The sequence below is a fragment of the Barbatula barbatula genome (assembly GCF_947034865.1).
Source record: "Barbatula barbatula genome assembly, chromosome: 15".
Taxonomy (NCBI): Eukaryota; Metazoa; Chordata; class Actinopteri; order Cypriniformes; family Nemacheilidae; genus Barbatula; species Barbatula barbatula.
In genome coordinates, this window is record NC_136778.1 from 12,005,316 (window position 1) to 12,030,480 (window position 25,165).

At 41.0% G+C, this 25,165-nt stretch overlaps 1 protein-coding gene across 1 annotated transcript in view; it reads left to right on the forward strand.

Annotated features, from left to right (window-relative positions):
• Window positions 1-25,165, forward strand: part of syne2a (spectrin repeat containing, nuclear envelope 2a) — a 79,914-nt gene that overhangs the window by 5,656 nt on the left and 49,093 nt on the right. Inside the window, exons 11-13 of the mRNA XM_079475345.1 lie at window positions 97-300; window positions 391-795; window positions 2,053-25,032. Coding sequence (XP_079331471.1) covers window positions 97-300; window positions 391-795; window positions 2,053-25,032 — 23,589 coding nt within the window. The remainder of the gene's footprint in view (window positions 1-96; window positions 301-390; window positions 796-2,052; window positions 25,033-25,165) is intronic.

Here is a 25,165-nt window from a genome sequence, read left to right on the forward strand (position 1 = left end):
ATATTATAAAATACCGATTTGTGATTCGTTGTGATGATGTTATGCTTCTGGAATTATGATTCAACAAAAATATCTTCAATATGATTTGTTGTAAAGGTGATTGAGAGCCAGCTTAGGAAAAAGATGGAAGAGGTGAAGGAGATCTTTGCAGAGACCAGTGAAGTCTTTACACAGCTGGTAGCTGCTAAAGCTCAGGTGTCATCTGAAATAGAAAAACACCGGTCCTCTATCCAGACCATCACAAATGTCCTAAACACATTGACTGAATGTGATGCCCCACTGGTTCTCAAAAAGATCCAGGTGAATATCTAGCCATTATACAAAATATATCAACATAAAATCCAATGCTGTTGTTTAATTTCTGCTTATATTGTGTGTTTTGACTGACAGGGTTTGTCCGAGCAGCTGCAGGCGGAAGCGGAGGAATCAAATGCTTCACTGCAGCAGATCGGACTTCTGGCCAGCCTCGCAGGTCCAGAAAACCTGCAGGCACTGGTTGAAGATGGAGCTCGACTTCAAGAAAGCATGCAAAGGACCAGACATCTGATCACGGAGAAGAGAGAGTGGGCAATAAATCCCAATAGGCCTAAAGCACTTAAGATGGTCCAAGAACACATCAAGCCTACAACAACACAAGATCATGCAGCAAAAGATATTCTGTGTCCTCAAACAGCAGAACAGTCACAGAGAGCCCAGATGCAGGACGTTCTGAGTTTTACGGAGTTAAATCAGGAGGTTGGCACCCGGTCCGGTGATCTACAGGTTTATGTTGATAAGAACGCCCAGGCACTTAAGGTAATTTTCTGGTTTGGTTTGTTCTGGTTGAAGTATGTAATTGACTGTAGTGTTATCAGAAATCATTTTTAGTTTTAAGGCCTAGAATCAATTTGTTTCTAGGTAACTAGTTGTAAGGTGCATTGTGCGTTGCCGGTTAACCGTAATTCCATTTCAGTCAATCATACAGTAAGAGGAACATCTGACGCACTAAAGGAAATTAATTATTGAATGGCTGAAATTGTCTGGGCTCCAGGTTTATATAAGTTTTTTTTATCTTTTCCACATGTGGCTTTGATGAACCAAAACGGAAGTTTGGAAAATTGTATATTTCCTTCTAGATGATTGGAGTAAATCTGTGCACAATAAGGAGGTGTTGTAGGCGAGAGAGAGAGGACATGAGAGAGACCCTTTTGTTTAATACTTGACAGACAAACACTTATTTTCTCTTTTTGGCTCTGGGGTCATCGGGTTTAAAGCCATTGAGTACAAACCTAATTTTGTGGGATTGACACATAATGACTCTATTTAGCTAAATCCAGCTCAGTTTGTGAATGAAGTACCCATTCTGTAACGCACCCAGGCCTATTCATGTTGAATTCCACCTCAGAGGGCTTCATTTGAGAATGTGTTGGATGTTCTTTGTCATGCACTTTACGTAGATGCTTTTCTGATGTCAGAGCTTATCCTTCGGCTGTATCAACCTAATTATTCTATTCTGCGTAATGGTTTCTCTGAAAAAGGACAGACTTTTAGAAAGAGCATTACTTTCCCGATCTTGCATGCGTTTCTTTTAAATTAAAGGCAAAGAATAAATAAATTAAAACAGAGGCTTAACGTGACTGATCAATAATTTTCTGATTTACTACAAATTTACGTGTGTGTGGGTGTGTGTCTTTGTGTGCGTGTTTGTCTGCGTTTCCGTGTGTATGCGCATTTGTGTGTGTGTCTATGTGTGTTAGTACGTGTGCATATTGTGGGTGTGGAGTGTTTTGTTTGTGGGTGTGTTTGAATTGGTGTGTGTGTGTGTGTCATCTGTGTTCTCACCTTTTTTGTTTTTACTCGTATAACTTAAAATGTTTTTCTTATAGTCAATATGTTTCATGTACAGCTGCTTTGTAATCTTTGTATTGACACATACTTCTATAACTCATTGATGTCAATTCATTCCTAACCTGTAAGGTCTTCTTTTACTGAATGGAACAAAATCATGAAGTTCGTTATTCATAGTAATGGTATAATTGTGTGTAGTAATAGTTATTTTTGCTTGTTTGGCAGGTGGCCGTGGGTATAATTGATTCACATGCATTATCAACGGACAAACTGCAGCCAACACCATGCACCGGCTCAAAAAAACCTGAAGGCCAGGACAATGAAGGCTGCTTTTCAGATAAGGGAGACGTGATATTAGGAATTTCTAAATCGGAGAAGGGTAGTCCTGAAGCTCAGAAAGACATGGATGTAATTACATGTGTTGAAACAATACAGAGGCAAGTTGAACTTACCCAAATGCAAACCTCTGATGTCGTGGAGATTGATATTAAAAAACGTGATAAAGAAAAGCTGCATCTGCTTACTATTGAGAGGCAACGTGTAGTCACATTCAGTGCCGACACATCAGGCCAAATGGATTTAAAGACTGAAGAAGGCTGGGGTTCGGGGTCTGGGGTTTACCGCCATGATGCCACAATGGTGGATGCGGATGAGGTCCCCTTTGACAGAACAACTGCACCAACCAAAGAGCTTGCAGACGAAGCAAGCAAAACATTTCAAAAGCTTCCAGCCATTGTTGAGTCGGTATGCATTCAGACTTCTGAGATAGAGCCCCTGGACACTACAGATACATCACTGAATGTGTCCATAGTCTCAAACACTCCTGTGTCGGTGAATGCAGACATGCCATTAAATACATCATTTGCAGTGAGATCTGAGTTTACAACACACATTTCCACCACACTGCTCTCAGAGTCAAAGCATCTACCTACCATAGAAATGGACTCAAATCCTAGCGAATCCAATCAGGTTCCATTGGCACAAAGCATCCCAGTTTCTGCTGCAACTTGGGATAGGATCTTGGATGCTCCTGATAAAACCACAGAGCATGACCCAGACACGGGTAATAATGAAGCTGAAGAAGACATGCGTGCAATTCCACATGTGGATCCGGTGAAACCCGGACAGAAGCAAACTACCCTTATCAAGCTGAAAACCTCTGAGGGGATGGAGATGGACATTAGTAAAAGTGAAAAAGAAGATCCACCACAGATGACAGTTGAAGGCCAACATACAATTGTCACATCAAGCCACATGTATGTCCACACTGATCTTTCTACATCAGATGTTCAGTTCAATGAGAACAACCCAATTGATACTGTCGAGAATCAACATAGAGATTTTGCATCTGATTTCAAGCCTAAACCTGAGAAACACTCATCAGCTACACAACTTGCAAAGAAAGTATTTACTGTCATTTCAGATATTTTTTCATCTACAGCACCATCAGACAGTTATCAGTCACTGAAGCAAACACAATTTGATGAACCTGAAGACTCCTCTCACACACGTGAATCCTCTCATTCACATATCAAGAGTCAACACAAGAGCTCAACTGACACTGAGAAACCTGAAGTCTCACACCCTGAAAGACCCCTGTCAGAAAATGAAGAAGCGATACCAAGTGTTTCTAAATCATCAAATCTTAATTTAAAACCTCAAAAAGACATCCAACTAGGACAGAGTGAACCATTTATCTTCTGTAGAAACCTTGAGGGGATGGAGATTGATATTAGAGAGCTCAAAAAAGAGGAACCACATCAGCTGACTGTAGAAGGCCAACATGCTATCATAAAAATAACCAAATCCAGGCAAATGGATTATCATACTGGAGAAGACGGTGATGTGGTGTCTGGAGTTCCCCAGCATGATGTCACTTTAATGGAGACACATGAGGAGGAGGTCACCAGTGACAAAACAACAAATGCACCAGACACAGAACTCTCAGGTGAAGCAAACAGATCACCCCAAAAGCCCACAAAAATTACTAAGAGTAAAAAGAAGACCAGAAGACTAGAATCATCTGGCAGAGATCATGCAAGCAGTGTTAGTGAGTTAAAGACTCATCAATCCAAACTCACAAACACAACAGGCTCAGAATGCATTCAGACCTCAAAGACAGTTATTATCTCATATACCGGAGCTACCCAAAATAATACTACTAATGACTGTTGCCAAGATGAATCGTCTTTACCTGAATTGACACAAAAAGTAGTCACAGATAATGAGAACTTTCCCCCAGACCAGGACACAAATCAACAGCAGTTCATATCTAGATCTGAAGAGAGGGATGAAACCAGACTTGTAATGACAGAAGATGACAGAGAATCCACTGATGATACAAAAGTGAAGTCAAGGGCAACTCATGCTTCATCCGGCGGTGATCCATTCAACCCTGAAACCACAAAATCTGTCTTTACCACAGAACTAGACTCAAATCTTAACAAATTGAACCAGAATCTTAGTTTCCCATATCTTGAAACAAAACTGAGTACCGTTTCAGATCATGTTGAATCTACTCGGGGACATTTTGGTCCTAAAATTGCTGTCACTCCTAAACCTGAGAAAGACTCATCAACTGATCTTGTTTCTGTTTTCCGAGAATATGAAGAACTTTCAAGACCTGCAAAAAAAGTATTTACTATAGTTTTGGATGTTGATCATCCTACATCAGATCAGAATCAGTCACTGCACCTGACACAGTTTGAGGATCCTCAAGATTCTTCTCAAACAGAAGAATCCTCTCATTCACATATCAAGAGTCAACACAAGAGTTCTGCAGACACTGAGAAGACTGAAGATCAAAAGCCTGCAAGAGACATTTCAGACATGAAATCAAAAATCTCTAAATCAGACAAGGATAAGTTTAAAGCTCAGGATGAAAAATATGTAAATCCATTTGTGGACTCAGAACAGACACAAACTGCACTTATCCAAACAAAAACACCTGATGTCACAGAGATTGACATTAACAAAGGTAAAAGTGAGGGCCCACATCTGCAAATTGCAGAAGGTCAGCATTCAATCATAAATACAGACACATCAAACCAAGTAGATGTCCACACTGGAGAATACCGTGATTTGGGCCCTTTGTATAACCAGCCTGATGTCACAACAGTTGAGACTCATGAGTTTGAAGCAGGTGAAAAAAACAAACATGCACAAGAGAAAAAGTTGTCAGAAGAAGCAAAGAAACAACCACTAAAGGCTCCAAATATTTTAAAGGGTAGAAAGAAGAACAGAAAATCACCTGAAACTGAACAGACATGCAGTAGAGAGTTAACAGTGCCTAGTTGTAAACATCAGAGCCCAACTGACTCAGAAATCCTTCAGACCTCGGAGAGAAAGCCACAGGACACTACAGGAACATCACTGACTATGTCTTCAGAATCTAGTCAGTCAAACACAGAGACTGTAGATCAGCATTCAGGGACTGTGGATCAACATTCAGTGACTGTAAGCATCTCTCGTGCTGGAGCTGAAAGTACGAATGTCACAGATGTCTGTTCTCTAGACGATGTTGCCTTAACCAAAGTGAAATCTGTACAGTCAGTACACACTAAATCCTCTACAGTGATGTCTTGTGATGCTTCAGATGTCGGGATATTTGAGTATACAACACAAATTCCTTCCAACCTGATTTCAGAACTTGACATCCATTCAGAAACATCAGGAACAACTCAACCATGTCAGGACAAGGATAAGCAGCAATCCATGTCTGTCTCTAAAGAGAGGGATAAAACTGGACCTTTAATAAGAGATGATGTCAGAGAATCTACTGATGATGCAGATGTGAAATCAAGTGTCACTCATGACTCATCTTGTGAGGGACCACTTGACCCTGAAACCCCAACTGCTGTTCTTGACACAGCGTCTGAATCTGATTTCAAGCCTAAATCAAAGAAAGACTCATCAGCTAAAAAACTTGCAAAGAAAGTATTTACTGTCATTTCAGATCTTTTTTCACCTACAGCACCATCAGACAGTTATCAGTCACTGCTGCAAACACAATTTGATGAACCTGAAGACTCCTCTCACACACGTGAATCCTCTCATTCACATATCAAGAGTCAACACAAGAGCTCAGCTGACACTGAGAAACCTGAAGTCTCACACCCTGAAAGACCCCTGTCAGAAAATGAAGAATTGAAGTCAGCTGTCTCTGAATTAGAGATGGATAATATTGAAGCACAGGAGCATATCCAACCAGGACAGACAGAAACACATATACAGCTGAAAACATCTGAGGTCGTAGAGGTTGACTTGATAAAAGATGATAAAGAAGCAGCACATCAGCTGAATTTAGAAGCCCAACATAAATTGATAAAAACAACCATATTCAGCCAAATGGATGTTCACACTGGAGACGACAGTGATTTGTTGTCTGGAGTTAACCAGCATGATGTCACAAAAATGGAGAGGCATGAGGAGGAGGTCACCAGTGACAAAACAACAAATGTACCAGACACAGAACTCTCAGGTGAAGCAAACAAATCACCACAAAAGCCCACAAAAATGACCAAGAGCGGAAAGAAGACTAGAAAATCATCTAGGAAAGAACATACAAGCAGTGAGTGCGAGTTACACACTCCTCAATCCAAACATGCACATACAACAGACTCTGAACATTCAGAAACCTCAAAATCAATGGCAACAAATGCTTCAGATTTTGTGAGAGCTGAATGTACAACACAAATTCCTCCAACACTCCCATCAGAGTCAAAACTCATAGTTCAGTCTGAAACACAGTGGGCCACATTATCAGACAGCAGTTCATCTTTGAAATTAAGTTCAACTCATGCTTCATCCTGGTGTGATCCACTCAACCCTGAGATCCCAACATCCGTCTTTACCAAAGAACTAGACTCCGATCATGACAAACTCAACCAGAATCTTAGTGTCCCAGATCCTGAAACAAAACTGAATACTGATTCAGATGATCATCTTGATGAAAACATCCCCACTGATCATGTTGCACCTGCTCAGGACGATTTTGCTCCTAAACTCCAGAAGGATTCATCAACTGATGCTGTGTCTCTTTTCCTAGAGAACGAAGAAGATGCAAGAAATGCAAAGAAAGTATTTACTATAATTTTAGATGTTGATCAATCTGCTTTGCCATCAGATGGATCACTGCACCTGACACAATTTGAGGATCCTGAAGACTCTGCTCACATAGATAAATCCTCTCATTCAGATATCAAGAGTCAACAGAAGAGTTCTTCTGACACTGAGAGAACTGAAGACCAAAACCTGGAAACAGGCCTTTCAGACAAGAGTGAAATGAAACCATTTGTTGCATCAGTACAGCCTAAACAGACACTAACGTCACTTGACCAGTTGCAAGCACCTGATGTCATTGAGATTGACATTAACAAAGATGAAAAAGAAGAGCTATATCAGGTGACTATAGAAGGTCGACATTCAGTCATTAAAACAGTTCACACTGGAGAAGACAGTGATTTGGGGTCTTCGCTTCACCCGCATGATGTCACAGTAGTTGAGACGCATGAAGTTGAAGTCAAAGTTGACAAAAACAAACATGCACAAGACAAAGAGTTTTCGGTTGAAGCAAAGAAACCACTGACCAAACAAACCAAGCCTCCAAATGTTGCTAAGGCTAGAAAGAAGAGCAGAAAATCACCTGAAAATGAACAGACAAGCAATGGGAGTATTAGAGAGCTGAAGACGAAAGATTATAAACCTAAAAGTCCAACTGACTCTAAGATCCCTCAGACCTCTGAGATAAAGCCACAGGACAGTACAGAAACATCACTGACTGTATCTTCAGAATCCTGTCAGTCAACAGAGACTGTAGATCAACATTCAGTGACTGTAAGCATCTCTTGTGCTGGAGCAGAAAGTGCTAATGTCACAGATGTCTGTTCTCCAAGTGATGTCGCCTTAACCAAAGTGAAATCTGTACAGTCAGAACACACTAAATCCTCTACAGTGATGTCTTGTGATGCTTCAGGTGTCGGGATATTTGAGTATACAACACAAATTCCTTCCAACCTGATTTCAGAACTTGACATCCATTCAGAAACATCAAGAACAACTCAACCATGTCAGGACAAGGATAAGCAGCAATCCATGTCTGTCTCTAAAGAGAGGGATAAAACTGGACCTTTAATAAGAGATGATGTCAGAGAATCTACTGATGATGCAGATGTGAAATCAAGTGTCACTCATGACTCATCTTGTGAGGGACCACTTGACCCTGAAACCCCAACTGCTGTTCTTGACACAGCGTCTGAATCTGATTTCAAGCCTAAATCAAAGAAAGACTCATCAGCTAAAAAACTTGCAAAGAAAGTATTTACTGTCATTTCAGATATTTTTTCACCTACAGCACCAACAGACAGTTATCAGTCACTGAAGCAAACACAATTTGATGAACCTGAAGACTCCTCTCACACATGTGAATCCTCTCATTCACATATCAAGAGTCAACACAAGATCTCAGCTGACACTGAGAAACCTAAAGCCTTAACACCTGAAAGACCCCTGTCAGAAAATGAAGAATTGAAGTCAGCTGTCTCTGAATTAGAGATGGATAATATTGAAGCACAGGAGCATATCCGACCAGGACAGACAGAAACACATATACAGCTGAAAACATCTGAGGTCGTAGAGGTTGACTTGATAAAAGATGATAAAGAAGCAGCACATCAGCTGAATTTAGAAGCCCAACATAAATTGATAAAAACAACCATATTCAGCCAAATGGATGTTCACACTGGAGACGACAGTGATTTGTTGTCTGGAGTTAACCAGCATGATGTCACAAAAATGGAGAGGCATGAGGAGGAGGTCACCAGTGACAAAACAACAAATGTACCAGACACAGAACTCTCAGGTGAAGCAAAAAAATCACCCCAAAAGCCCACAAAAATTCCTAAGACTAGAACAAAAACTGGAAAATCAAAACATGAAGAACAAGCTAGTAATGTCTGTAGCAGAGAGTTAAAAACTATTCATTCCAAACAAACAAACACAACCTACTCAAAATCCATTCAAACCTCTGAATTAAGACTACTAGATAACACAGATACATCACTTCATGTGTCTTCCGATTCTAGTCAGTCAAACACTCCAGTGTCATTGAATACAGAAGATAATCGATCAGAAGAATTTCTCACCATACAGACAGATGCCCTTAATCTCCTACAACCAGAAGATAAGGCTGGAGAGTCAGAGACCGTTACCATCACTCATGCTGCAGGTGCCCAAACTGATAGAATAGATGATCATCCTACAGATGATGTGGCCTTAACAGCAGTGGAATCTGTGCAGTCAACACAAACAGAAACCTCAAAATCAATGCCAACAAATGCTTCAGATTTTGTGAGAGCTGAATGTTCAACACAAATTCCTCTGACACTCCCATCAAAGTCAAAACTCATAGTTCAGTCAGAAACACAGCAGACCAAATTTCCAGACAGCAGTTTATCTTTAAAATTAAGTGCAACTCATGCTTCATCCTGGTGTGATCCACTCAACCCTGAGAGCCCAACATCTGTCTTTACCACAGAACTAGACTCTGATCATGACAAACTCAACCAGAATCTTAGTGTCCCAGATCCTGAAACAAAACTGAATACTGATTCAGATGATCATCTTGATGAAAACATCCCCACTGATCATGTTGAACCTGCTCAGGAAGATTTTGCTCCTAAACTTGAGAAGGATTCGTCAACTGATGCTGTGTCTGTTTACCCAGAGAACGAAGAAGATGCAAGAAATGCAAAGAAAGTATTTACTATAATTTTAGATGTTGATCAATCTGCTTTGCCATCAGATGGATCACTGCACCTGACACAATTTGAGGATCCTGAAGACTCTGCTCACATAGATGAATCCTCTCATTTAGATATCAAGAGTCAACAGAAGAGTTCTTCTGACACTGAGAGAACTGAAGACCAAAACCTGGAAACAGGCCTTTCAGACAAGAGTGATATGAAACCATTTGTTGCATCAGTACAACCTAAACAGACACTAACGTCAATTGACCAGTTGCAAGCACCTGATGTCATGGAGATTGACATTAACAAAGATGAAAAAGAAGAGCTATATCAGATGACTGTAGAAGGTCGACATTCAGTCATTAAAACAGTTCACACTGGAGAAGACAGTGATTTGGGGTCTTCGCTTCACCCGCATGATGTCACAGTAGTTGAGACGCATGAAGTTGAAGTCACAGTTGACAAAAACAAACATGCACAAGACAAAGAGTTTTCGGTTGAAGCAAAGAAACCACTGACCAAACAAACCAAGCCTCCAAATGTTGCTAAGGCTAGAAAGAAGAGCAGAAAATCACCTGAAACTGAACAGACTAGCAATGGGAGTATTAGAGAGCTGAAGACGAAAAGTTATAAACCTAAAAGTCCAACTGACTCTGAAATCCTTCAGACCTCTGAGATAAAGCCACAGGACAGTACAGAAACATCACTGACTGTATTTTCAGAATCCTGTCAGTCAAACACAGAGACTGTAGATCAACATTCAGTGACTGTAAGCATCTCTTGTGCTGGAGCAGAAAGTGCTAATGTCACACATGTCTGTTCTCCAGGTGATGTCGCCTTAACCAAAGTGAAATCTGTACAGTCAGTACACACTAAAGCCTCTACAGTAATAGCAACTGAAGCAGCACAAATTCTTCCCACACCAAGCTCGGAGTCAAAACTTGACATCCACCCTGAAGCACAGAGAACGACCCAACCACGCCAGGACACCGATAAACAGCAATTCATTTCTGCCCCTGAGATAAAGGGTGATACTGGACCTGAAATAAGAGACGATGAATGTCTGCAGGGAGATTTTGCATCTGAATCTGATTTCAAATTCAAACCTAAACCTGAGAAACACCCATCAGCTAAACAACTTGCAAAGAAAGTATTTACTGTCGTTTCAGAACTTTTTTCACCTACAGCACCATCAGACAGTTATCAGTCACTGAAGCAAACACAATTTGATGAACCCGAAGACTCCTCTCACACATGTGAATCCTCTCATTCACATATCAAGAGTCAACACAAGAGCTCAGTTGACACTGAGAAACCTGAAGTCTCACACCCTGAAAGACCCCTGTCAGAAAATGAATCTGCAAATATTAATGTTGAAGCTCAAGTGCGCATTCAACTAGAACAGAGGGAAAGCCTAATCTGTCCTAAATCTCTGGAAGTCATGGAGATTGACATTAGAGAAGGTAAAAAAGAGGAACCACAACAGTTGGCTATGACAGGCCAACATACAATCCTAAAAACAGAAACATCAACCAACTTGATTACAGATAACACTGATGTTGTGTCTGTGGTTCGCCAGCATGATGTCACAATAATGGAGAGACATGAGCAGGAGGTCAACAGTGACAAAACAACAAATGTACCAGACACAGAACTCTCAGTTGAAGCAAACAGATCACCCCAAAAGCCCACAAAAATGACCAAGAGCGGAAAGAAGACTAGAACATCATCTAGGAAAGAACATACAAGCCGTGATAGCGAGCTACAGACTCCTCAATCCAAACATACACATACAACAGACTCTGAACATTCAGAAACCTCAAAATCAATGGCAACAAATGCTTCAGATTTTCTGAGAGCTGAATGTACAACACAAATTCCTCCAACACTCCCATCAGAGTCAAAACTCATAGTTCAGTCTGAAACACAGTGGGCCACATTATCAGACAGCAGTTCATCTTTGAAATTAAGTTCAACTCATGCTTCATCCTGGTGTGATCCACTCAACCCTGAGATCCCAACATCCGTCTTTACCACAGAACTAGACTCTGATCATTACAAACTCAACCAGAATCATAGTGTCCCAGATCCTGAAACAAAACTGAATAATGATTCAGATGATCATCTTGATGAAAACATCCCCACTGATCATGTTGCACCTGCTCAGGAAGATTTTCCCCCCAAACTTGAGAAGGATTCTTCAACTGATGCTGTGTCTGCTTTCCCAGAGAACGAAGAAGATGCAAGAAATGCAAAGAAAGTATTTACTATAATTTTAGATGTTGATCAATCTGCTTTGCCATCTGATGGATCACTGCACCTGACACAATTTGAGGACCCTGAAGACTCTGCTCACAAAGATGAATCCTCTCATTCAGATATCAAGAGTCAACAGAAGAGTTCTTCTGACACTGAGAGAACTGAAGACCAAAACCTGGAAACAGGCCTTTCAGACAAGAGTGATATGAAACCATTTGTTGCATCAGTACAGCCTAAACAGACACTAACATCACTTGACCAGTTGCAAGCACCTGATGTCATGGAGATTGACATTAACAAAGATGAAAAAGAAGAGCTATATCAGATGATTGTAGAAGGTCGACATTCAGTCATTAAAACAGTTCACACTGGAGAAGACAGTGATTTGGGGTCTTCGCTTCGCCCGCATGATGTCACAGTATTTGAGACGCATGAAGTTGAAGTCACAGTTGACAAAAACAAACATGCACAAGACAAAGAGTTTTCGGTTGAAGCAAAGAAACCACTGACCAAACAAACCAAGCCTCCAAATGTTCCTAAGGCTAGAAAGAAGAGCAGAAAATCACCTGAAAATGAACAGACAAGCAATGGGAGTATCAGAGAGCTGAAGACGAAAGGTTATAAACCTAAAAGTCCAACTGACTCTGAAATCCTTCAGACCTCTGAGATAAAGCCACAGGACAGTACAGAAACATCACTGACTGTATCTTCAGAATCCTGTCAGTCAAACACAGAGACTGTAGATCAACATTCAGTGACTGTAAGCATCTCTTGTGGTGGAGCAGAAAGTGCTAATGTCACAGATGTCTGTTCTCCAAGTGATGTCGCCTTAACCAAAGTGAAATCTGTACAGTCAGTACATACTAAAGCCTCTACAGTAATAGCAACTGAAGCAGCACAAATTCTTCCCACACCAAGCTCGGAGTCAAATCTTGACATCCACCCTGAAGCACAGAGAACGACCCAACCACGCCAGGACACCGATAAACAGCAATTCATTTCTGCCCCTGAGATAAAGGGTGATACTGGACCTGAAATAAGAGATGATGAATGTCTGCAGGGAGATTTTGCATCTGAATCTGATTTCAAATTCAAACCTAAACCTGAGAAACACCCATCAGCTAAACAACTTGCAAAGAAAGTATTTACTGTCATTTCAGATGTTTTTTCACCTACAGCACCATCAGACAGTTATCAGTCACTGAAGCAAACACAATTTGATGAACCCGAAGACTCCTCTCACACACGTGAATCCTCTCATTCACATATCAAGAGTCAACACGAGAGCTCAACTGACACTGAGAAACCTGAAGTCTCACACCCTGAAAGACCCCTGTCAGAAAATGAATCTGCAAATATTAATGTTGAAGCTCAAGAGCGCATTCAACTAGAACAGAGGGAAAGCCTAATCTGTCCTAAATCTCTGGAAGTCATGGAGATTGACAGTAGAGAAGTTAAAAAAGAGGAACCACAACAGTTGGCTGTGACAGGCCAACATACAATCCTAAAAACAGAGCCATCAACCAACTTGATTACAGGTAACACTGATGTTGTGTCTGTGGTTCGCCAGCATGATGTCACAATAATGGAGAGACATGAGGAGGAGGTCAACAGTGACAAAACAACAAATGTACCAGACACAGAACTCTCAGGTGAAGCAAACAGATCACCCCAAAAGCCCACAAAAATGACCAAGAGCGGAAAGAAGACTAGAAAATCATCTAGGAAAGAACATACAAGCCGTGAGAGCGAGTTACACACTCCTCAATCCAAACATACACATACAACAGACTCTGAACATTCAGAAACCTCAAAATCAATGGCAACAAATGCTTCAGATTTTGTGAAAGCTGAATGTACAACACAAATTCCTCCAACACTCCCATCAGAGTCAAAACTCATAGTTCATTCTGAAACACAGTGGGCCACATTATCAGACAGCAGTTCATCTTTGAAATTAAGTTCAACTCATGCTTCATCCTGGTGTGATCCACTCAACCCTGAGATCCCAACATCCGTCTTTACCACAGAACTAGACTTCGATCATGACAAACTCAACCAGAATCATTGTGTCCCAGATCCTGAAACAAAACTAAATACTGATTCAGATGATCATCTTGGTGGAAACGTCCCCACTGATCATGTTGCACCTGCTCAGGAAGATTTTGCCCCTAAACTTGAGAAGGATTCATCAACTGATGCTGTGTCTGCTTTCCCAGAGAACGAAGAAGATGCAAGAAATGCAAAGAAAGTATTTACTATAATTTTAGATGTTGATCAATCTGCTTTGCCATCAGATGGATCACTGCACCTGACACAATTTGAGGATCCTGAAGACTCTGTTCACAGAGATGAATCCTCTCATTCAGATATCAAGAGTCAACAGAAGAGTTCTTCTGACACTGAGAGAACGGAAGACCAAAACCTGGAAACAGGCCTTTCAGACAAGAGTGATATGAAACCATTTGTTGCATCAGTACAGCCTAAACAGACGTTAGTGTCACTTGACCAGTTGCAAGCACCTGATGTCATGGAGATTGACATTAACAAAGATGAAAAAGAAGAGCTATATCAGATGATTGTAGAAGGTCGACATTCAGTCATTAAAACAGTTCACACTGGAGAAGACAGTGATTTGGGGTCTTCGCTTCACCCGCATGATGTCACAGTAGTTGAGACGCATGAAGTTGAAGTCACAGTTGACAAAAACAAACATGCACAAGACAAAGAGTTTTCAGTTGAAGCAAAGAAACCACTGACAAAACAAACCAAGCCTCCAAATGTTCCCAAGGCTAGAAAGAAGAGCAGAAAATCAACTGAAAATGAACAGACAAGCGATGGGATTATTAGAGAGCTGAAGACGAAAGATTATAAACCTAAAAGTCCAACTGACTCTAAGATCCTTCAGACCTCTGAGATAAAGCCACAGGACAGTACAGAAAAATCACTGACTGTATCTTCAGAATCCTGTCAGTCAACAGAGACTGTAGATCAACATTCAGTGACTGTAAGCATCTCTTGTGCTGGAGCAGAAAGTGCTAATGTCACAGATGTCTGTTCTCCAGGTGTTGTCGCCTTAACCAAAGTGAAATCTGTACAGTCAGTACATACTAAAGCCTCTACAGTAATAGCAACTGAAGCAGCACAAATTCTTCCCACACCAAGCTCGGAGTCAAATCTTGACATCCACCCTGAAGCACAGAGAACGACCCAACCACGCCAGGACACCGATAAACAGCAATTCATTTCTGCCCCTGACATAAAGGGTGATACTGGACCTGAAATAAGAGATGATGAATGTCTGCAGGGAGATTTTGCATCTGAATCTGATTTCAAATTCAAACCTAAACCTGAGAAACACCCATCAGCTAAACAACTTGCAAAGAAAGTATTTACTGTCATTTCAGATGTTTTTTCACCTACAGCACCATCAGACAGTTATCAGTCACTGAAGCAAACACAATTTGATGAACCCGAAGACTCCTCTCACACACGTGAATCCTCTCATTCACATATCAAGAATCAACACAAGAGCTCAACTGACACTGAGAAACCTGAAGTCTCACACCCTGAAAGACCCCTGTCAGAAAATGAATCTGCAAATATTAATGTTGAAGCTCAAGAGCGCATTCAACTAGAACAGAGGGAAAGACTAATCTGTCCTAAATCTCTGGAAGTCATGGAGATTGACAGTAGAGAAGTTAAAAAAGAGGAACCACAACAGTTGGCTGTGACAGGCCAACATACAATCCTTAAAACAGAAACATCAACTAACTTGATTACAGGTAACACTGATGTTGTGTCTGTGGTTCGCCAGCATGATGTCACAATAATGGAGAGACATGAGGAGGAGGTCAACAGTGACAAAACAACAAATGTACCAGACACAGAACTCTCAGGTGAAGCAAACAGATCACCCCAAAAGCCCACAAAAATGACCAAGAGCGGAAAGAAGACTAGAAAATCATCTAGGAAAGAACATACAAGCCGTGAGAGCGAGTTACACACTCCTCAATCCATACATACACATACAACAGACTCTGAACATTCAGAAACCTCAAAATCAATGGCAACAAATGCTTCAGATTTTGTGAGAGCTGAATGTACATCACAGATTCCTCCAACACTCCCATCAGAGTCAAAACTCATAGTTCATTCTGAAACGCAGTGGGCCACATTATCAGACAGCAGTTCATCTTTGAAATTAAGTTCAACTCATGCTTCATCCTGGTGTGATCCACTCAACCCTGAGATCCCAACATCCGTCTTTACCACAGAACTAGACTTCGATCATGACAAACTCAACCAGAATCATTGTGTCCCAGATCCTGAAACAAAACTAAATACTGATTCAGATGATCATCTTGGTGGAAACGTCCCCACTGATCATGTTGCACCTGCTCAGGAAGATTTTGCCCCTAAACTTGAGAAGGATTCATCAACTGATGCTGTGTCTGTTTTCCCAGAGAACGAAGAAGATGCAAGAAATGCAAAGAAAGTATTTACTATAATTTTAGATGTTGATCAATCTGCTTTGCCATCAGATGGATCACTGCACCTGACACAATTTGAGGATCCTGAAGACTCTGCTCACAAAGATGAATCCTCTCATTCAGACATCAAGAGTCAACAGAAGAGTTCTTCTGACACTGAGAGAATGGAAGACCAAAACCTGGAAACAGGCCTTTCAGACAAGAGTGATATGAAACCATTTGTTGCATCAGTACAGCCTAAACAGACACTAACGTCACTTGACCAGTTGCAAGCACCTGATGTCATGGAGATTGACATTAAAAAAGATGAAAAAGAAGAGCTATATCAGATGATTGTAGAAGGTCGACATTCAGTCATTAAAACAGTTCACACTGGAGAAGACAGTGATTTGGGGTCTTTGCTTCACCCGCATGATGTCACAGTAGTTGAGACGCATGAAGTTGAAGTCACAGTTGACAAAAACAAACATGCACAAGACAAAGAGTTTTCAGTTGAAGCAAAGAAACCACTGACCAAACAAACCAAGCCTCCAAATGTTCCTAAGGCTAGAAAGAAGAGCAGAAAATTACCTGAAAATGAACAGACAAGCGATGGGATTATTAGAGAGCTGAAGACGAAAGGTTATAAACCTAAAAGTCCAACTGACTCTGAAATCCTTCAGACCTCTGAGATAAAGCCACAGGACAGTACAGAAACATCATTGACTGTATCTTCAGAATCCTGTCAGTCAACAGAGACTGTAGATCAACATTCAGTGACTGTAAGCATCTCTTGTGCTGGAGCAGAAAGTGCGAATGTCACAGATGTCTGTTCTACAGGTGTTGTCGCCTTAACCAAAGTGAAATCTGTACAGTCAGTTCACACTAAAGCCTCTACAGTAATAGCAACTGAAGCAACACAAATTCTCTCCACACCAAGCTCGGAGTCAAAACTTGACATCCACCCTGAAGCACAGAGAACGACCCAACCACGCCAGGACACCGATAAACAGCAATTCATATCTGCCTCTGAGATAAAGGGTGATACTGGACCTGAAATAAGAGATGATGAATGTCTGCAGGGAGATTTTGCATCTGAATCTGATTTCAAATTCAAACCTAAACCTGAGAAACACCAATCAGCTAAACAACTTGCAAAGAAAGTATTTACTGTCGTTTCAGATGTTTTTTCCCCTACAGCACCGTCGGACAGTTGTCAGTCACTGAAGCAAACACAATTTGATGAACCCGAAGACTCCTCTCACACACGTGAATCCTCTCATTCACATATCAAGAGTCAACACAAGAGCTCAACTGACACTGAGAAACCTGAAGTCTCACACCCTGAAAGACCCCTGTCAGAAAATGAATCTGCAAATATTAATGTTGAAGCTCAAGAGCGCATTCAACTAGAACAGAGGGAAAGACTAATCTGTCCTAAATCTCTGGAAGTCATGGAGATTGACAGTAGAGAAGTTAAAAAAGAGGAACCACAACAGTTGGCTGTGACAGGCCAACATACAATCCTAAAAACAGAGCCATCAACCAACTTGATTACAGATAACACTGATGTTGTGTCTGTGGTTCGCCAGCATGATGTCACAATAATGGAGAGAAATGAGGAGGAGGTCAACAGTGACAAAACAACAAATGTACCAGACACAGAACTCTCAGGTGAAGCAAACAGATCACCCCAAAAGCCCACAAAAATGACCAAGAGCGGAAAGAAGACTAGAACATCATCTAGGAAAGAACATACAAGCCATGATAGCGAGCTACAGACTCCTCAATCCAAACATACACATACAACAGACTCTGAACATTCAGAAACCTCAAAATCAATGGCAACAAATGCTTCAGATTTTGTGAGAGCTGAATGTACAACACAAATTCCTCCAACACTCCCATCAGAGTCAAAACTCATAGTTCAGTCTGAAACACAGTGGGCCACATTATCAGACAGCAGTTCATCTTTGAAATTAAGTTCAACTCATGCTTCATCCTGGTGTGATCCACTCAACCCTGAGATCCCAACATCCGTCTTTACCAAAGAACTAGACTCTGATCATGACAAACTCAACCAGAATCATAGTGTCCCAGATCCTGAAACAAAACTTAATACTGATTCAGATGATCATCTTGATGAAAACATCCCCACTGATCATGTTGCACCTGCTCAGGAAGATTTTGCCCCCAAACTTGAGAAGGATTCATCAACTGATGCTGTGTCTGCTTTCCCAGAGAACGAAGAAGATGCAAGAAATGCAAAGAAAGTATTTACTATAATTTTAGATGTTGATCAATCTGCTTTGCCATCAGATGGATCACTGCACCTGACACAATTTGAGGACCCTGAAGACTCTGCTCACAAAGATGAATCCTCTCATTCAGATATCAAGAGTCAACAGAAGAGTTCTTCTGACACTGAGAGAACTGAAGACCAAAACCTGGAAACAGGCCTTTCAGACAAGAGTGATATGAAACCATTTGTTGCATCAGTACAACCTAAACAGACACTAACGTCACTTGACCAGTTGCAAGCACCTGATGTCATGGAGATTGACATTAACAAAGATGAAAAAGAAGAGCTATATCAGATGATTGTAGAAGGTCGACATTCAGTCATTAAAACAGTTCACACTGGAGAAGACAGTGATTTGGGGTCTTCGCTTCACCCGCATGATGTCACAGTAGTTGAGACGCATGAAGTTGAAGTCGCAGTTGACAAAAACAAACATGCACAAGACAAAGAGTTTTCAGTTGAAGCAAAGAAACCACTGACAAAACAAACCAAGCCTCCAAATGTTCCTAAGGCTAGAAAGAAGAGCAGAAAATTACCTGAAAATGAACAGACAAGCAATGGGAGTATTAGAGAGCTGAAGACGAAAGATTATAAACCTAAAAGTCCAACTGACTCTAAGATCCTTCAGGCCTCTGAGATAAAGCCACAGGACAGTACAGAAACATCACTGACTGTATCTTCAGAATCCTGTCAGTCAAACACAGAGACTGTAGATCAACATTCAGTGACTGTAAGCGTCTCTTGTGGTGGAGCAGAAAGTGCTCATGTCACCGATGTCTGTTCTCCAAGTGATGTCGCCTTAACCAAAGTGAAATCTGTACAGTCAGTACATACTAAAGCCTCTACAGTAATAGCAACTGAAGCAGCACAAATTCTTCCCACACCAAGCTCGGAGTCAAAACTTGACATCCACCCTGAAGCACAGAGAACGACCCAACCACACCAGGACACCGATAAACAGCAATTCATTTCTGCCCCTGACATAAAGGGTGATACTGGACCTGAAATAAGAGATGATGAATGTCTGCAGGGAGATTTTGCATCTGAATCTGATTTCAAATTCAAACCTAAACCTGAGAAACACCCATCAGCTAAACAACTTGCAAAGAAAGTATTTACTGTCTTTTCAGATGTTTTTTCACCTACAGCACCTTCAGACAGTTATCAGTCACTGAAGCAAATACAATTTGATGAACCCGAAGACTCCTCTCACACACGTGAATCCTCTCATTCACATATCAAGAGTCAACACAAGAGCTCAACTGACACTGAGAAACCTGAAGTCTCACACCCTGAAAGACCCCTGTCAGAAAATGAATCTGCAAATATTAATGTTGAAGCTCAAGAGCGCATTCAACTAGAACAGAGGGAAAGACTAATCTGTCCTAAATCTCTGGAAGTCATGGAGATTGACATTAGAGAAGTTAAAAAAGAGGAACCACAACAGTTGGCTGTGACAGGCCAACATACAATCCTAAAAACAGAGACATCAACTAACTTGATTACAGATAACACTGATGTTGTGTCTGTGGTTCGCCAGCATGATGTCACAATAATGGAGAGACATGAGGAGGAGTTCAACAGTGACAAAACAACAAATGTACCAGACACAGAACTCTCAGGTGAAGCAAACAGATCACCCCAAAAGCCCACAAAAATGACCAAGAGCGGAAAGAAGACTAGAAAATCATCTAGGAAAGAACATACAAGCCGTGAGAGCGAGTTACACACTCCTCAATCCATACATACACATACAACAGACTCTGAACATTCAGAAACCTCAAAATCAATGGCAACAAATGCTTCAGATTTTGTGAGAGCTGAATGTACATCACAAATTCCTCCAACACTCCCATCAGAGTCAAAACTCATAGTTCAGTCTGAAACACAGTGGGCCACATTATCAGACAGCAGTTCATCTTTGAAATTAAGTTCAACTCATGCTTCATCCTGGTGTGATCCACTCAACCCTGAGATCCCAACATCCGTCTTTACCACAGAACTAGACTTCGATCACGACAAACTCAACCAGAATCATTGTGTCCCAGATCCTGAAACAAAACTAAATACTGATTCAGATGATCATCTTGATGAAAACATCCCCACTGATCATGTTGCACCTGCTCAGGAAGATTTTGCCCCCAAACTTGAGAAGGATTCATCAACTGATGCTGTGTCTGCTTTCCCAGAGAACGAAGAAGATGCAAGAAATGCAAAGAAAGTATTTACTATAATTTTAGATGTTGATCAATCTGCTTTGCCATCAGATGGATCACTGCACCTGACACAATTTGAGGACCCTGAAGACTCTGCTCACAAAGATGAATCCTCTCATTCAGATATCAAGAGTCAACAGAAGAGTTCTTCTGACACTGAGAGAACGGAAGACCAAAACCTGGAAACAGGCCTTTCAGACAAGAGTGATATGAAACCATTTGTTGCATCAGTACAGCCTAAACAGACACTAACGTCACTTGACCAGTTGCAAACACCTGATGTCATGGCGATTGACATTAACAAAGATAAAAAAGAAGAGCTATATCAGATGATTGTAGAAGGTCGACATTCAGTCATTAAAACAGTTCACACTGTAGAAGACAGTGATTTGGGGTCTTCGCTTCACCCGCATGATGTCACAGTAGTTGAGACGCATGAAGTTGAAGTCACAGTTGACAAAAACAAACATGCACAAGACAAAGAGTTTTCAGTTGAAGCAAAGAAACCACTGACAAAACAAACCAAGCCTCCAAATGTTCCTAAGGCTAGAAAGAAGAGCAGAAAATTACCTGAAAATGAACAGACAAGCGATGGGATTATTAGAGAGCTGAAGACGAAAGATTATAAACCTAAAAGTCCAACTGACTCTGAAATCCTTCAGACCTCTGAGATAAAGCCACAGGACAGTACAGAAACATCACTGACTGTATCTTCAGAATCCTGTCAGTCAAACACAGAGACTGTAGATCAACATTCAGTGACTGTAAGCATCTCTTGTGGTGGAGCAGAAAGTGCTAATGTCACAGATGTCTGTTCTCCAAGTGATGTCGCCTTAACCAAAGTGAAATCTGTACAGTCAGTACATATTAAAGCCTCTACAGTAATAGCAACTGAAGCAGCACAAATTCTTCCCACACCAAGCTCGGAGTCAAAACTTGACATCCACCCTGAAGCACAGAGAACGACCCAACCACGCCAGGACACCGATAAACAGCAATTCATTTCTGCCTCTGAGATAAAGGGTGATACTGGACCTGAAATAAGAGATGATGAATGTCTGCAGGGAGATTTTGCATCTGAATCTGATTTCAAATTCAAACCTAAACCTGAGAAACACCCATCAGCTAAACAACTTGCAAAGAAAGTATTTACTGTCGTTTCAGATGTTTTTTCCCCTACAGCACCGTCAGACAGTTATCAGTCACTGAAGCAAACACAATTTGATGAACCCGAAGACTCCTCTCACACACGTGAATCCTCTCATTCACATATCAAGAGTCAACACAAGAGCTCAACTGACACTGAGAAACCTGAAGTCTCACACCCTGAAAGACCCCTATCAGAAAATGAATCTGCAAATATTAATGTTGAAGCTCAAGAGCGCATTCAACTAGAACAGAGGGAAAGACTAATCTGTCCTAAATCTCTGGAAGTCATGGAGATTGACAGTAGAGAAGTTAAAAAAGAGGAACCACAACAGTTGGCTGTGACAGGCCAACATACAATCCTAAAAACAGAGACATCAACTAACTTGATTACAGATAACACTGATGTTGTGTCTTTGGTTCGCCAGCATGATGTCACAATAATGGAGAGACATGAGGAGGAGGTCAACAGTGACAAAACAACAAATGTACCAGACACAGAACTCTCAGTTGAAGCAAACAGATCACCCCAAAAGCCCACAAAAATGACCAAGAGCGGAAAGAAGACTAGAAAATCAACTAGGAAAGAACATACAAGCCGTGAGAGCGAGTTACACACTCCTCAATCCATACATACACATACAACAGACTCTGAACATTCAGAAACCTCAAAATCAATGGCAACAAATGCTTCAGATTTTGTGAGAGCTGAATGTACAACACAAATTCCTCCAACACTCCCATCAGAGTCAAAACTCATAGTTCAGTCTGAAACACAGTGGGCCACATTATCAGACAGCAGTTCATCTTTGAAATTAAGTTCAACTCATGCTTCATCCTGGTGTGATCCACTTAACCCTGAGATCCCAACATCCGTCTTTACCACAGAACTAGACTTCGATCATGACAAACTCAACCAGAATCATTGTGTCCCAGATCCTGAAACAAAACTAAATACTGATTCAGATGATCATCTTGATGAAAACATCCCCACTGATCATGTTGCACCTGCTCAGGAAGATTTTGCCCCCAAACTTGAGAAGGATTCATCAACTGATGCTGTGTCTGCTTTCCCAGAGAACGAAGAAGATGCAAGAAATGCAAAGAAAGTATTTACTATAATTTTAGATGTTGATCAATCTGCTTTGCCATCAGATGGATCACTGCACCTGACACAATTTGAGGACCCTGAAGACTCTGCTCACAAAGATGAATCCTCTCATTCAGATATCAAGAGTCAACAGAAGAGTTCTTCTGACACTGAGAGAACGGAAGACCAAAACCTGGAAACAGGCCTTTCAGACAAGAGTGATATGAAACCATTTGTTGCATCAGTACAGCCTAAACAGACACTAACGTCACTTGACCAGTTGCAAGCACCTGATGTCATGGAGATTGACATTAACAAAGATGAAAAAGAAGAGCTATATCAGATGATTGTAGAAGGTCGACATTCAGTCATTAAAACAGTTCACACTGGAGAAGACAGTGATTTGGGGTCTTCGCTTCACCCGCATGATGTCACAGTAGTTGAGACGCATGAAGTTGAAGTCACAGTTGACAAAAACAAACATGCACAAGACAAAGATTTTTCAGTTGAAGCAAAGAAACCACTGACAAAACAAACCAAGCCTCCAAATGTACCTAAGGCTAGAAAGAAGAGCAGAAAATCACCTGAAAATGAACAGACAAGCGATGGGATTATTAGAGAGCTGAAGACGAAAGGTTATAAACCTAAAAGTCCAACTGACTCTGAAATCCTTCAGACCTCTGAGATAAAGCCACAGGACAGTACAGAAACATCACTGACTGTATCTTCAGAATCCTGTCAGTCAAACACAGAGACTGTAGATCAACATTCAGTGACTGTAAGCATCTCTTGTGGTGGAGCAGAAAGTGCTAATGTCACAGATGTCTGTTCTCCAAGTGATGTCGCCTTAACCAAAGTGAAATCTGTACAGTCAGTACATACTAAAGCCTCTACAGTAATAGCAACTGAAGCAACACAAATTCTCTCTACACCAAGCTCGGAGTCAAAACTTGACATCCACCCTGAAGCACAGAGAACGACCCAACCACGCCAGGACACCGATAAACAGCAATTCATTTCTGCCTCTGAGATAAAGGGTGATACTGGACCTGAAATAAGAGATGATGAATGTCTGCAGGGAGATTTTGCATCTGAATCTGATTTCAAATTCAAACCTAAACCTGAGAAACACCCATCAGCTAAACAACTTGCAAAGAAAGTATTTACTGTCATTTCAGATGTTTTTTCACCTACAGCACCATCAGACAGTTATCAGTCATTGAAGCAAACACAATTTGATGAACCCGAAGACTCCTCTCACACACGTGAATCCTCTCATTCACATATCAAGAGTCAACACAAGAGCTCAGTTGACACTGAGAAACCTGAAGTCTCACACCCTGAAAGACCCCTATCAGAAAATGAATCTGCAAATATTAATGTTGAAGCTCAAGAGCGCATTCAACTAGAACAGAGGGAAAGCCTAATCTGTCCTAAATCTCTGGAAGTCATGGAGATTGACATTAGAGAAGGTAAAAAAGAGGAACCACAACAGTTGGCTGTGACAGGCCAACATACAATCCTAAAAACAGAGACATCAACTAACTTGATTACAGATAACACTGATGTTGTGTCTGTGGTTCGCCAGCATGATGTCACAATAATGGAGAGACATGAGCAGGAGGTCAACAGTGACAAAACAACAAATGTACCAGACACAGAACTCTCAGTTGAAGCAAACAGATCACCCCAAAAGCCCACAAAAATGACCAAGAGCGGAAAGAAGACTAGAACATCATCTAGGAAAGAACATACAAGCCGTGAGAGCGAGTTACAGACTCCTCAATCCATACATACACATACAACAGACTCTGAACATTCAGAAACCTCAAAATCAATGGCAACAAATGCTTCAGATTTTGTGAGAGCTGAATGTACAACACAAATTCCTCCAACACTCCCATCAGAGTCAAAACTCATAGTTCAGTCTGAAACACAGTGGGCCACATTATCAGACAGCAGTTCATCTTTGCAGGTAAGATTGTTTTCTCAATACTATTCCAACAAATTAAGAATTAATGTGCACAAGTATCAAAGATTTTCTTCAAGCATTTAACCAGATATACTCACATGCGGTGCCATTTTATGAATTTACTTGCATATAATTA